The sequence below is a fragment of the Cervus elaphus genome, chromosome 16, assembly GCF_910594005.1.
Source record: "Cervus elaphus chromosome 16, mCerEla1.1, whole genome shotgun sequence".
NCBI lineage: Eukaryota > Metazoa > Chordata > Mammalia > Artiodactyla > Cervidae > Cervus > Cervus elaphus.
In genome coordinates this window covers 37,912,695-37,927,075 of record NC_057830.1, presented here as the reverse complement: position 1 = coordinate 37,927,075, position 14,381 = coordinate 37,912,695, and the positions used below count along the sequence as shown (strand labels likewise).

General features: G+C 41.8%; 1 protein-coding gene across 1 annotated transcript in view; it reads left to right on the top strand.

Moving 5' to 3' along the window:
* The window catches only part of CDCA2 (cell division cycle associated 2), a 41,232-nt gene that overhangs the window by 575 nt on the left and 26,276 nt on the right, over positions 1–14,381 (top strand). The window contains exons 2-5 of the mRNA XM_043927734.1: positions 742–805; positions 900–1,073; positions 2,317–2,462; positions 13,528–13,678. Coding sequence (XP_043783669.1) covers positions 742–805; positions 900–1,073; positions 2,317–2,462; positions 13,528–13,678 — 535 coding nt within the window. The remainder of the gene's footprint in view (positions 1–741; positions 806–899; positions 1,074–2,316; positions 2,463–13,527; positions 13,679–14,381) is intronic.

Here is a 14,381-nt window from a genome sequence, read left to right as displayed (position 1 = left end):
GGGAAGATCCCCGGGAGAAGGGAATGGCAACCCATTACAGTATTCTTGCCTGGATAGTCCCATGGACAGAGGAGCCTGGCTGTCTACGGTCCATGGGGTCGCAGAGTCGGACACGACTAAGCGCAGCACCGTGCCACAGAGCTGTTTGTTCGGGGTGTTTTCCCAGCAGTGTGTTCCACTGGATCTCCCGCGTGCTTTTTAATATGCAAACTCCTGAGGTCTGGGCAGACCTCCTGAATTAGAATTTTGGGGAGTCTGCAAAAGGTGCGTCTCTGACAGAGTGCCCAGATGAGTCCGATGTTCCCTAAGGTTGAAAATCCTTGGCTTATGGGGTGTGCTTCGTTTCATCCCGAAGAGCAGTCTCCTCCACTCCTCTTTAATTTGAGGTCCTAAAGTAGTCTTTTGACACCTGTTTTCGTGCCAGTGTAGATTGTGTTGGGCTTCCCTGGTAAAGAATCCGGCTGTCAGCGTAGGAGCTGTCTGGTTCAGTTCGTGGGTCGGGAAGATCCCCTGGAGAAGGAAATGGCAACCCACTCCAGTATTCTTGCCTGGAATATCCCATGGAAAGAGGAGCCTGGCCGGCTACAGTCCATGGGGACACAAAAGAGTCGAACACGACTTGGCGAACTAAACAGCAACAACATGGATTGTATTAGAATTCAGTCTTGAAAGAGAATCTCAATCAAATCACATAAATCTTGGAGGTGGGTTATTTTTCTTTTTTCTCCTCTCTCTCTTTAGATGGATACTTGTTTACAAGACAGTGAGCCCCTTCAAACCAAGGAGTCTTCTATTAATAACAGTGGTATGTAGAGCCCTGTTGTCTCTTTGTGAAATTTAAGGTTTAAATATTTATCTTCTAATGATGTTTAATTTCTACCACATGTTGTCTGTTTCAGGAAACACCCCTTTCATTTTGGGAAATGGGAAGCTTGTAACTCCCCACAAGCAGGGAGCTGAAATGACTCCTAATGATTGCACATCAGAGACTTTTAAATCACCTTTGAACTTTTCCACAGTAACTGTGGAGCAATTGGGAATTACACCTGAAAGCTTTGTAAATAACTCTTCAGGTAAGAACTGTTGTCCCTTTGTTGCAGTGCTTTTAAAAGTTTAAAAATTAAACTCCATACTGTTCACCTACCCCATCTAGCTTAGTATGTTATGCATCTAAATTGATTGGCTCTCAAACTTACTAGATCAGGGTCCCAAGGGCACCAAGATGATGTTGTTCCTGAGTCAGAGCTATGCTCCATATTTAAACTGGAGAAGGATATGTGTGCAAATTGCTCTTTGACCCAACACATGGAATACAGGATGGTGTATGCCCTAAATAGTAATACATTTGACAGTCATGTATAGCAAAAATGAGAGAAAGTTGAAGGGCAACTAAGAAAATAAGAAATTGAAAGAGTAGAGTATGGCTTTTCAAACTTAGAAACAGAAAATTGACCCGGGCTAATCTCCCTTACAGAGTAGAAATAAAATTCACTTTTGAAGTCTGTTCTTGCTGGAGAAGAAAGAAATAATAGGAGAGGAATTAGAACAGCATTTAGACCTGGAGGAAAATGTGTAGAAAGCCAAAGGGCACTAACTTAATAACACATGATGGAGACAAGACCATAGTGGCAAACCAGCCTGTGCTCCCTTCCCAAGAACATCCCACTTGGCACTTCCCTGGTGGTCCAGTGGTTAAGACTCCAAGCTCCCAATGCAGGGGGCCAAGGTTGGATCTCTGATCTGGAAACTAGATCCTGCATGCCACAACTTTAAAAAAAAAACAAAAAAAACACGTTTAGACCTTTGGAAAGCTAGACTTATTTTGTGTGTTTAGGTGTGCAGCTGGAATTCAGGGTAATGTGCTGAAGGTAGACAAATATCGAGGAGAAACAAATCGTCTTGAGATAGCAGAACTTGAAAGTACGTGCCAAGGGGTAGGGCATCCTTGGAGATTAGACTAATTCAGAAAAAGGGAAATTCTTAGTCCAAAGCACGCCATTACCAATCCTGTGCAGGAAATATGAAACAAAATATGAGACGTGTTAATTCAAATGTGTTACACAACTATTTGATAAACGCTTTCTATATTCTGGGCACAGCTCCAGGGCATGGAATAAATCAGTAATCAAAACAAAGGTCCCTACCCAAAAACTGATGATGTGTGAACAGTCTTCCTTACAGTTTTCCATGTAGATTTCTGTACCACTTTTTTCCCATGTTCTCTCTCAGGCTAGTGGGTCATGGGGGTATTCAGGGCAGGATTACTGATGATTGCCTTTTGTTTTATTCCAACTTAAAAGAGAGTTTTCATTACAGGAAAGTCATCACCCTACCTTAAAAAATCCAGACGGCGCTCTACAATTGGTCTGCGGGGCCTTCCTGAAACAAATCATCTAATTCGTTTCGTTGCTGAGCAGCGGAGTTTAACGAATGCTTCTTTGACCCAGACTTCCCCTTTTCAGGTATGGTGTTCTTCTAAGTTCCATCATGAATTCTTCTAGGAGGATGTTTTGCTTGTTTAGAAAGCTTTTGTACAGGGTTGGAGCTCTGCAGTGCACCTCATCTGTTTTGAATCGGGAGAGAGAACATCTTCTTTGTGTCTTTCAGAGATTTTGACCTTAGCAGAAATGTTGATGTTGAGCATGTATCTAGTAAGAGTTATGAGATGCTGTATGGAAACGGTGTTCTGGAAGTTCTTTCTATTTTACTTCGCAAATTGTTGTCTAGTTCCTGTCTGTTTTTGTGTAATGAGGTGAGGCAGTGTTTTTCCAACCTTCTTCTTTTAATGTTTTGTCTGTAAGTGTCTGATAATAACTGCAATGCATTGGTGTGTAGGGACAAGAGTCGTGCCCTGCCCTCCCAATAAAATATATTTGGGATAACTCTGTGGAAAGGAGCTACGTATTTGTCTGTTGATGGGAAAGTATTTAGATGATTTTTCCAGTTTTTATCAGACTAATAAATGCTTCTAAAAAATCAAATAGTAGAAGACTTGTGGTGAAAGACAGTCCCTGACTTGTCCTTCTTTGGCTCTTTTGGTCTTGACCTTCCTATTTTATTTATTTATTTTTTTAAAATTTTTCTATTTTTTTTCCCAATTATTTTTATTAGTTGGAGGCTAATTACTTTACAATATTGTAGTGGTTTTTGCCATACATTGACATGAATCAGCCATGGATTTACATGTGTTCCCCATCCTGAACCCTCCTCCCACCTCCCTCCCCATCCCATCCCTCTGGGTCATCCCAGTGCACCAGCCCCGAGCACTTGTCTCATGCATCCAACCTGGACTGGCGATCTGTTTCACACTTGATAATATACATGTTTTGATGCTGTTCTCTCAGATCATCCCACCCTCGCCTTCTCCCATAGAGTCCGAAAGTCTGTTCTGTACATCTGTGTCTCTTTCTGTCTGGCATATAGGGTTATCGTTACCATCTTTCTAAATTCCATATATATGCGTTCAGTTCAGTTCAGTCGCTCAGTCGTTTCCGACTCTTTGTGATCCCATGAATCACAGCACGCCAGGCCTCCCTGTCCATCACAAACTCCCGGAGTTTACTCAAACTCATATCCATCGAGTCGGTGATGCCATCCAGCCATCTCCTCCTCTGTCGTCCCCTTCTCCTCCTGCCCCCTATCCCTCCCAGCATCAGGGTCTTTTCGAATGAGTCCACTCTTCGCATGAGGTGTGGCCAAAGTATTGGAGTTTCAGCTTCAACATCAGTCCTTCCAATGAACACCCAGGACTTATCTCCTTCAGGATGGACTGGTTGCATCTCCTTGCAGTTTAATATACTGTATTGGTGTTTTTTTTCTAGCTTACTTCACTCTGTATAATGGGCTCCAGTTTTATCCACCTTATCAGAACTGATTCAAATGAATTCTTTTTAATGGCTGAGTAATATTCCATTGTGTATATGTACCACAACTTTCTTATCCATTCGTCTGCTGATGGGCATCTAGGTTGCTTCCGTGCCCTGGCTATTATAAACAGTGCTGCCATGAACATTGGGGTGCACATGTCTCTTTCAATTCTGGTTTCCTCGGTGTGTATGCCCAGGAGTGGGATTGCTGGTTCATATGGCAGTTCTATTTCCAGTTTTTTAAGGAATCTCCACACTGTTCTCCATAGTGGCTGTACTAGTTTGCATTCCCACCAACAGTGTAAGAGGGTTCCCTTTTCTCCACACCCTCTCCAGCATTTATTGCTTGTAGACTTTTGGATAGCAGCCATCCTGACTGGCGTGTAATGGTACCTCATTGTGGTTTTGATATGCATTTCTCTGATAATGAGTGATGTTGAGCATCTTTTCATGTGTTTGTTAGCCATCTGTATGTCTTCTTTGGAGAAATGTCTATTTAGATCTTTGGCCCATTTTTTGATTGGGTCATTTTTCTGGAATTGAGCTGCAGGAGTTGCTTGTATATTTTTGAGATTAATCCTTTTTGACCTTCCTATTTTAAAAGGTACTTTTATTGGCACTTCTGTATCTTTCAGTTTTAGACCCTGTGTAGATGGAAGGCTGTTGAGTGCACTGCAAGCCTTCTCAAAAATTATCTGCAGGTTCCTGGGAATCTGAGTCCCATCCAAGAGGTCCATGAGGTCAAAAGTATGTTTTAAAACAGTACTAAGATGTTAATTTGCCCTTTTTTCACTCTATTGATGTTTACATTCATGGTGTAAAAGCTGATAGCACCAAGCAGTCATTTTACCTTCATCACTGTTCAGCATTCACAGGAAATAATAAGTCCAGTTTCACTTAACTTCCTTGATGAAGCAATAAAAAAAATCATCCATTTTAATTTTTCAACCCTGCAATATTATGTGTGATGAAATAGGAAGTGGACACCGCACACTTTCAAAGTACATGCCAAAGTGTGGTGGATGTTTCCAGAAAAATTGTGGATGTGACTGTCGGCGCTGTGAGTTGAACTAGCTATTATTTTCATGGAGCATCATATTTATATGACAAACAGTCATGGTTAGCCAGACTTGGGAATGTGGCTGGCATTTTCTCAGAAATGAACAGTGAACTTGCCATTTCAAGGAAAGACAGGTATTTCTTCCCAATGAAAAAAATTGAAGTTTTTGAGAGAAAAACAAAATTATGAAAAGCTTGTATTCACCACCACTCTGAACTTACTGGACAACTTCCCAGTGACTGCTTTTCTGATGGATCTGTGAGGCTATTAATGAATGTGATGTTTGGATATTGCATAATAAAAATATGTCAGCATTTGGAAGATATGCACAGCTGAATGAACCAGTATTTTCTGCACGACAAGTGTTTGCAAAATGTACCTTCAAGTTGCAGGATAAGCCCATGGATTCTAACATAACATAATATGAAAAGTTCATTGACCTAACTTGAACTTTTGACTAACTTTTAACTAATTTGAACTTCGTATCTGACATTGCAACTAACCTTTAAGAAATCCTTACTGAATTTTGTGGTGCATTAAAGAAAAATGTCCACAATTCTGAAAAAGTTTTTGAAATAGTCTTGAAAGATACAACCCACATGAATTGAGAGTCTTTGAAGTGCTCAGTCATTTTTTAGAGTGTGAAGACTTCTTGAGAACTGTTAGAGCAGACGGCAGCATGGCCTGTGGGGTTGTATTGCTGGCATTAGATTCTTGGGTTTATTATTAGTTCATTGTGACTTTTGGCAGATTAGTTGACTTCTGTGTCCCAGTTTCCTCATGTATAAAATGGGTTATAATAGTAGCAAGAGTTTTATGAGGATGAATAAATTAATACACATGAAGCACTTACAACTCTGCCTGGAACATGGTATTTGTTGTTGTTTTGGCTGTGCTGCACGCCATGTGAGATTTTAGTTCCCCAACCAGGGATCAAACCTGCAGCCACGACATTGGAAGCATGGAGTCTTAATCACTGGACCACCAGGCAAGTCCCTATGTTTTAGATTTGCTGTCATTGTTTTTATTTCTGTGAAAAATGAGGGTTTTGCTCTCTGACATCTCCTAACCATAACTGTTCCAACACTTTCCCCTTCCTGCCAATACAACCAATTACAATGTTGGTTTAAATAAGGTTCTTGTTTGCATTATCTGTGGTGTGTGTGTGCTTATGTGCATGTGGACACAGTTGTGTCCAACTCTTTGCAACCCCTGGACTGTAGCCCGCCAGGCTCCTCTGTCCATGGGACTCTCCAGGCAAGAATACTAGAGTGGGTTGCCATTTTCTTCAGGAAATCTTCCCAACCCGGGGATTGAACCTGCATCTCCTGCTTTTTTTTTTTTTTTTTTGGTTTAATCTTTTCTCATGTAATCTTGAGAATCCCCACACTCTGACAGAACTGTAAATCTTAGGAGTCCGTCCATTCTTTCCTCATTTCTTAGTGTCCTCTGACTTAGATTGGCTTTGATCTAGATTTGCTGGACAGCTGTCACTTCATGACTTCCTTTCACCATCCTTGGTAATGTCCTTTTTCTCTCCTATTTATATTTCCTTTCTCCATAATCTCATATCTTTTCTTGGTGTACTACCTCATTTTTCTGGAGCCTCTGCATATCTGACAAAGTTTATCCTGCCAACATAATTGAATTACCGTTTATCCTATGTAGAAATCTGGGTTGGATCTATTTTCCCTCGAAATTTTGAAAGCATTTTCTGTTGTATTTTAGCTTAGAGAATGAAAAAATCCTATTCATTCCTTCATTCATTCAACTTGTCTTTGATTCCCTATCTTTTGTTTGGCCTTTTCATTCTGGAAGCTCCATTCCTGCTGTTACAAAATATCGTGATGGACTGTCTCTCACGGTGGACTGTTGACATTATAGTTTTTTCTTCCTTAGATCTCGGGGTCTCATTTTACTATTTAATTGTTTTAGGTTCTGGCTCATGCTCAAATCTTTTCTTCAGGTGCCGAATGATCCTTGACTCTGTTCACATTTAAAAGTGCGACACTTGCAAAACTGCTGGTGCTCAGTCTCAGAGTCTGATCAAACTCCAGGAGATCGTGAAGGACAGGGAAGCCCGGCGTGTTGTGGTGCATGATGGGGCTGCAAAGTCAGAGACCCCTGAGCGACTGACCAGCAACAAGCCTTAGGATTGTTTGTTTCATTTCTGTGATATTTTAAGCACTGTTGACATTTAGACAGGGGTTGCCGTGAACCTGGAGGTTGTTTTGGGTAGTGTGGACCTTTTAACAAATGCTTCTTCCAGTCCATGAGCACAAAATACCTTTCCATTTATTTGTGCTTCTTTCAGTTCCTTTCATCAGTGTCTTAACAGTTTTCAAGATACAGATCTTTTACTTCCTTGGTTCAGTTTATTTCTTAGTATTCTTTTTGATATAGCTGTAAATGTTCTCTTAAATCTTCTTTCCTATAATTGTTTATTTGAGTGTAGAAACACAGCAGATTTTTGTGTGATCATTTGGTATTCTGCAATTTTATTGCGTTTCTTTACTCTAGCAGTTTTTAGTGTGGTTCTGTTTGTACATTTGTCATCTGAAAATAGTGATGGTTTTATTTTCCCCTTTCCTATTTTGATGTCTTTTCTTTTTTTCCTCTAGTTGCTGCTGCTTATTCTTTCAGTAGTAAGGCATTAGCTATTGACTTCCTACTGTGTTCAATGAAAAATTAGCCCTCTTTCTTCCTCATCCCTTTTATCTTAAATACAAATGCACTTCTCATCCTTTACAACTTCCCAGTAGATAAGTTACTTGAGTATTCAAATCTTTATGTTATGTGACCCTGTGTGTTATTTTCACCTGTTTTCCCTTCCGCATTGGTCTTATCCAGCCTTTTCTTTTGAGTCATTTTCCTTTAGCACAAACAAATCTTTATCCGTTCCTTTAACTTTCCCTAGGGGCCTTCCTGGTGACTCAGACAGTAAAGAATCTGCCTGCAGCGCAGGAGACCCATGTTCAGTTCCTGGGTTAGGAAGATCCCCTAGAGGAGGAATGGCGACCCACTCCAATATTCTTGCCTGGAGGATCCCATGGACAGAGGAGCCTGGTGGACTGCAGTGCATGGGGACATAGAGTCAGACATGACTGAGCAACTACCACTTAACTTTCTCTAGACCCCCATGGAGTCCCATTTCCGTGCCTGTCCCTCACAGGAAACTCCTTGAACAGTTGTCCGTCCTGTCTTACTCCTCTTCCATCATCTCCAGTGACTGTAGCCACTCCACCTGGGCTTCTGCATTGATCCCAAATGGCCCACACCTTGGCCAAGACCATGATTAATTAAGTCTTACTTTGCATCTTAATCAACCTTGCCTCAACATTTGACTGAACTCAGCTACTCCCTCCTTGAAGCACTTTGCTTGGCTCTTGGGGATCCCAAACTCACCTCATTTTCTTCTTGTTATTGTCATCCCTTCCTCTGCTGATCTCCCTTTTTTAGTTCTCCCCTCAAAAATGTTTGAGTGCCCCCAGGCTCTCCTCTGCCCCCATTTTGTTGCTTTCCTTATGTAAACTAATCCTTTCCCGTGGCTTTGGACATTGTCTATAGACTTGTGACTCCAAAATGTCTAACACTGGCCCAAAGTTCTGTAGCGCTCCATACTCAGATACCCTCTTGCCTATCCAGCATCTTCCCTTTGGTGTTTCAGTAAGCACTTGGAGCATTGCATGCTGCTGCTGCTAAGTCGCTTCAGTCGTGTCCGACTCTGTGCGACCCCATAGACGGCAGCCCACCAGGCTCTTCTGTCCCTGGGATTCTCCAGGCAAGAACACTGGACTGGGTTGCCATTACATGGTCACAGCCAGACTCTAGGTTTCCATTCCCCACCATTTCCCCATCTCAGCACACACCGTCCTCCAGTCGCTCAGGCCAACAACCTACCAGTCTTCCTCGGTTTCTTTCCTTTTAATCTCTCACATCCAACCCAGCATTGCCTTTTCACTTCATTTCAGAAACCTCTCTGTAAGCTCTCGCGTCTCTCAGCTCGGCTGCCACGGCCCTTATGTACTTTCTACCTGAATCACCAGCTGCTTCTTCCTAACTAGTCTCCTTATTTCTCACCTTCCCTGATCCATCCACCATCCCACAGAGCAGTCGGAGAGAGACATTTCAAGTACGAATAAGGGACGTCCTTGGCAGTCCAGTGGTTAAGACTCCGCCCTTCCAGTGCAAGGGGGCAAGGGTTCAATCCCTGGTCGGGGAACAAAGATTTCACATGCCGCGGAGTGCAACAGCAAGAAATAATAAAAATGCTAACGTATGAATCAGATCAGTCACTCAGCCTCTTAAAACCTTCCTGTGGATTCCTGTTATGCCTTCAATTAAACTCAAACCCCATCTTGAAGCCTTCATGCCCTCCCTGATCCAAGCCCTGCCCACTCCATCCTCAGCTCCTTGTCTCCTGCCATTTTCTGGGCACCCTTGCTTTCTTTCTGCCACATCCTCTCTGCATTCCAGGCCTCTTATTCTGCCTTGTTCTTGCAGGATGCCTCCCTCTTCCCGTATCTTCCTTTCATTCATATTCATAGTGTTGGTCAGTGAGTCTTGTCTGACTCTCTGAGATCCCGTGGACTGTAGCCCACCAAGGTCCTCTGTCCTTGGGATTCTCCAAGCAAGAATACTGGAGTGGGTTGCCATTCCCTTCTGCAGGGGATCTTCCTGACCCAGGGCTCGAACCCAGGTCTCATGCATTGCGGGTGAATTCTTTAGTCTCCCACTTACTGTTTTCGTTTCAACTCAGATGTTACTTCAGAGGGAGCGCCGTCCTGACTCAAGCAGAGCAGCACTGTTATTACCGAATCACACTCCTTTTTTAGTTTCTCAGTGACACCTCTTGTACTTGAGATTATATGAATACGTTTTCAGAATTTTACTCTAGAATGCCATTTCCTCCTGTATTCTGAGCCTTTCAAATGATTTCTGGCACAGGGAAAGAGTGTTGACCGAATGATATAATTCCAAAGACAAAAATATCCAAAAAAGCAGTATGTTTTTTAATGCTTCCTTTACTTTTCATATATGAACGTTGTTCTCTTTCTCAATCAGGAAATAGAGGAACAATGATTTTGACTGGGGAAGCTTTAATTTGTTTAAAGCAGATTTCAAAATGGGCCAGACTCCTAGGGGATTAAACCTAACCCTCCCATGTTCAAATATAAGTTTACAAAAAAGGTACATTAAACATAAATTGTCTGGCTTTAGGATAAACCCTTTCTTTCTCTGCATCTCAGATGAGAGTTGACCACCAGCTTTTTATGAATGTTATGTGCTGTTTATGTCATAAAGGTTTACACTGTCAACCTGTTTGAATTTTAAATGTTCTATTATGTAACAAAGTTTGCTTTATGAATGTATTTAACTGGGAATAAAATCAAGAGTGTGAGCAGATTCACCATCAAACATGGCTTCAAGATTTTAACAGGGTTTTCTCCATATGATATCTTAAAGGGAAGTAATTTTTTATTTTATTTTTGCTTGTTAGTGTAATTCCTTAAATTGCTGTAAGCTCCAAATCAGTGGAACTCTGCTAGTCTAAATAATACAGGCGGGAGCGGTGGGTGGGGAGAAGTTCTAGATAGAGAACTTAATCAGTAATTTATTTTATGGGTAACAGAACTCTTAAATTATACATCACTTACATTTATCTGGTACTTCTCCTGCTTCTTGTTGTTTAGTCGCTAAGTTGTGTCTCTTTTGTTACTTCATGAACTGTAGCCTGTCAGGCTGCTCTGTCCATGAGATTTCCAGGCAGGAATATTGGAGTGGGTTGCCATTTCCTTCTCCAGGGGGTCGTCCCAGATCAGGGATTAAACCCGTGTCTCCTGCATTGTCTGGAGAAGGAAATGGCAGCCCACTCCAATATTCTTGCCTGGGAAATCCCACGGAGAGGAGTCTGGTGGGCTACAGTTCCTGGGATCACAAAGCGCTGGACACGACTGGGCGACTAAACAGCTCCTGCATTGGCAGACGGGTTCTTTACCAGTGAGCCTCCAGGGAAGCTCCCTACCCCGACCCCTGCTAGTAGCAATTTAATTTCATGACGCGTCAGCTATTAGCAGAGTTTCCAGAGAGCTCCGTTTTTAACTATTTGGCTTTGTACTTTGAGTAAATGACTAGCTTTCACCTCTGAGGAAGTAAGCCCCCCATGACATCAGAAAGATTTAGCTCAGGGTTGCCAAAGGAGAGAGGGTATGTGTAGAGGGGTATCCAAGCTAAGGTTCCCAAGCTACTGCAGAACATCTGTCTCTTGTTCTGGCCCCTGGGGAGCTGGTGTGTATGGATGGAAATGAATAGAGACCAGCATGGGTGGAACTAGTTATGCTGAGACCTCCACGTGACTCAGGGGCCAAGGCAGATCGTCAGATCTTATTTTTAGCAAAATGTGGTAAAAATTTCCAAATAGTTTCTTCTTGTCCCTTCTTCATAGCTCTGTCTCTAGGATTTGTTGTTTTCTTGCAACCTTAATCTCCATATAGTCTCTCTCTCTCTCTTTTATTATTGGGTAGACCCTTCACTAACTGTGTGGACACAACATTCTTAATACTAACTTTAATTTTTAGAATTTTTACTTTTTATATAATTTCTAAAGGTTATATTCCACTTATAGGTATTACAAAGTTTTGGTTATATTCCCTGTGTTGTACAGTGTATCCTTGTAACCTGTCTTATATCCACCAGTTTGTACCTCCCACCCGCCACCCCCCCAACCCCATATTACCCCCTGTCCCATAAAAAGTAGTTTGTTCTCTATAGCTGTCTGATTCTTTTTTGTTGTATTCTCTAGTTTGCTGTGTTTTTGTTTTATTTTTGCTGTGTTTTTTAGATTCACATCTAAGTGATATCATACAGTATTTGTCTTTCTCTGTCTGTTTTCAGTTAACATGATGCCTTCCAAGTGCATTTGATGCAGGTGGCAACATTACACTCTTTTTTTATGGCTGAGCAGTATTCCAGTATATGTACATACATCGTGTATCCCTTGGTCTGTTGATGGATGCTTAGGTTGCTTCTATACCTTGGCAATTGAAAATAATGCTGCTATGAAGATTGGGGTGCATATACCTCTTCAAGTTAGAGGTTTTGGGGGGTTATATATCCAGCTGGGTCATGTGGTAGTTCTATTTGTAGTTCTTTGAGAGACCTCCATACTATTTTCCACAGTGACTACACCAATTTCCATTCCTACCAACAGCAATGAGGGTTCCTTTTTTTTGACCACACCATGTGGCATGCAGGATCTTAGTTACCAGACCAGGGATCAAACCCATGCCCCCTGCAGTGAAGCACAGAGTCTTAACCGCTGGACCTCCAGGGAGTCCTGATCTGTGATCTTTTTGATGATAGCCATGCTGAGAGCTGTGAGGTGATACCTCACTGAGGTTTTGATGTGCATTTCCCTAATGATTAGTGATGTTGAGCATCATTTCACGTGCCTGCTGTTCATCCATATTTCCTCTTTGGAAGAAAAGTTCTTCTGTACAGTTTTTAAGGGATAATATACATCATTTGTAAACAACACATATAACTCAACGTTCATGAAAGTAAAAGTGTTAGTCGCTCAGTTGGGTCCAACTCTTCATGGACTGTAGCCCGTTAGGCTCCTCTGTCCATGGAATTCTCTAGGCAAGAATACTGGAGTGGGTTGCCATTTCCTTCTGCAGGGAATCTTCCTGACCCAGGGATGAAACGTGTGTCTCTCACATTGCAGACAGATTCTTTACCATCTGAGTTACCAGGGAAGTCATCGAATGTAAAGATTTGTTTAACCCTCAAATAATTGGGATGTGTTTTGTCTGGGTGTCTTTTTAAAGCACTTCCCATCTACTCCAGACCTCTCTTGTCTCCTCCATGGGTTTGTCAGTATCACTACTGGCCAACCTGTTGCTCCATGTCAGTAGTAATATAAACCTTTAACAGCTACTGAAGAGTAGCTGTTGCTCTTTGGTAAGGCTTGCCTGGTAGCTCAGCTGGTAAATAATGGCACCTGCAATTCAGAAGACCCCGGTTTGATTCCTGGGTTGGGAAGATCTGCTGGAGAAGGGATAGGCTACCCACTCCAGTATTCTTGGGCTCAGATGGTAAAGAATTTGCCTGCAATGCAGGAGACCTGGGTTTGATCCCTGGGTTGGGAAGATCCCCTGGAGGAGGACATGGCAACACATTCTAGTATTCTTGCCTGGAGAATCCCACGGACAGAGGAGCCTGACGGGCTCCAGTCCATGGGGTCGCAAAATGAGTGACTCGGCACGAGGAGGAGAGAGGAGAGACGGAGGTGAGGGCAGCACTCTGCGTACTCAGACTGAAGACACATGATTTGGGGCTTCCCTGCCGATCCAGTGGTTAAGACTCCACGGTTCCTCTAAAGGGAATCCTTCCACTTCAGGGGCACGGGTTCGACTCTTAGTCAGGGAACTAAGATCCTACATGCTGAGTGGCGTGGCCAGAAAATTAAAAAAAATTGTTTTAAAAATGTTCGATTCAAGGGAGGAGGGTCTATTCTCTATTAACTTTTTACCTCTGATCTTCAAAAAGCCCATCTTTGGCTTGATTCGTAATGTCCTCTGTGCTTCTATATTTTAACAGGGCAGCCCTGCTTTGTATCGAAATGTTTATTCTTTAAGAGAGCAAATGTCTGCCTTCCATTTGGCTTTTAACTGCATAAAGGAAAACGAGAAAATGACTGACTGTCCTGAATTCTCAGAGGCGGAAGGAGTGTTCAAGACCAGAGACTCGAGTGAGTAGAAAGAATTCAGTCCGTTTGGACTTTTGCATCTTTTGAGACAAACCTCTGAGATATTAAAAAAAAGATTTACTTCTATAGTGTGAAAGCTGTCTTTTCTGAATAAAGCCATATTTTTCAGTGGAGCCTAACATTTAAAATTTGGGATGTTTCACACAAAAATCTAGATTTCTGATTTCTCTTGAAAAAACATCATTCCTGAGCATACACCTTATGTTTGCATATGGCCACAATTAAGTGTTAAATGTTACAATGTCAGAGTCCATGGACTCTTTTCATCTTTAAAATTGGGCATGCTGTAGATTTGCATGAACAACCCTTCTTCTTTTTTTTTTCCTTTTTTAATTTATTTGTATATTGAAGGATAATTGCTTTACAGAATTTTGTTGTTTTTCTGCCAAACCCTTGGTTTTTTAGAGGATTATTATTAAGTTTGGTAAGCATTTATATGAATACCAAACACTCAACCCTGATATTGTAAACAGATATATTTATTCTGACATCTTAATAGCCTGCCATACTCTTTACCATAAGTTTTAGATTGTAACTTTTTTGGTAATTTTTTCTGTCACTTTTGGTTTTCCAATCACAAAGCATTTCAGACCCCAGAACTAGACAAAATCCTGGCCTTGCTGTAATCGACGTAATCCTAAGGTTCCAAATGGTTTTGTTTGGTTTCTTGAACCATGGTTTCTTG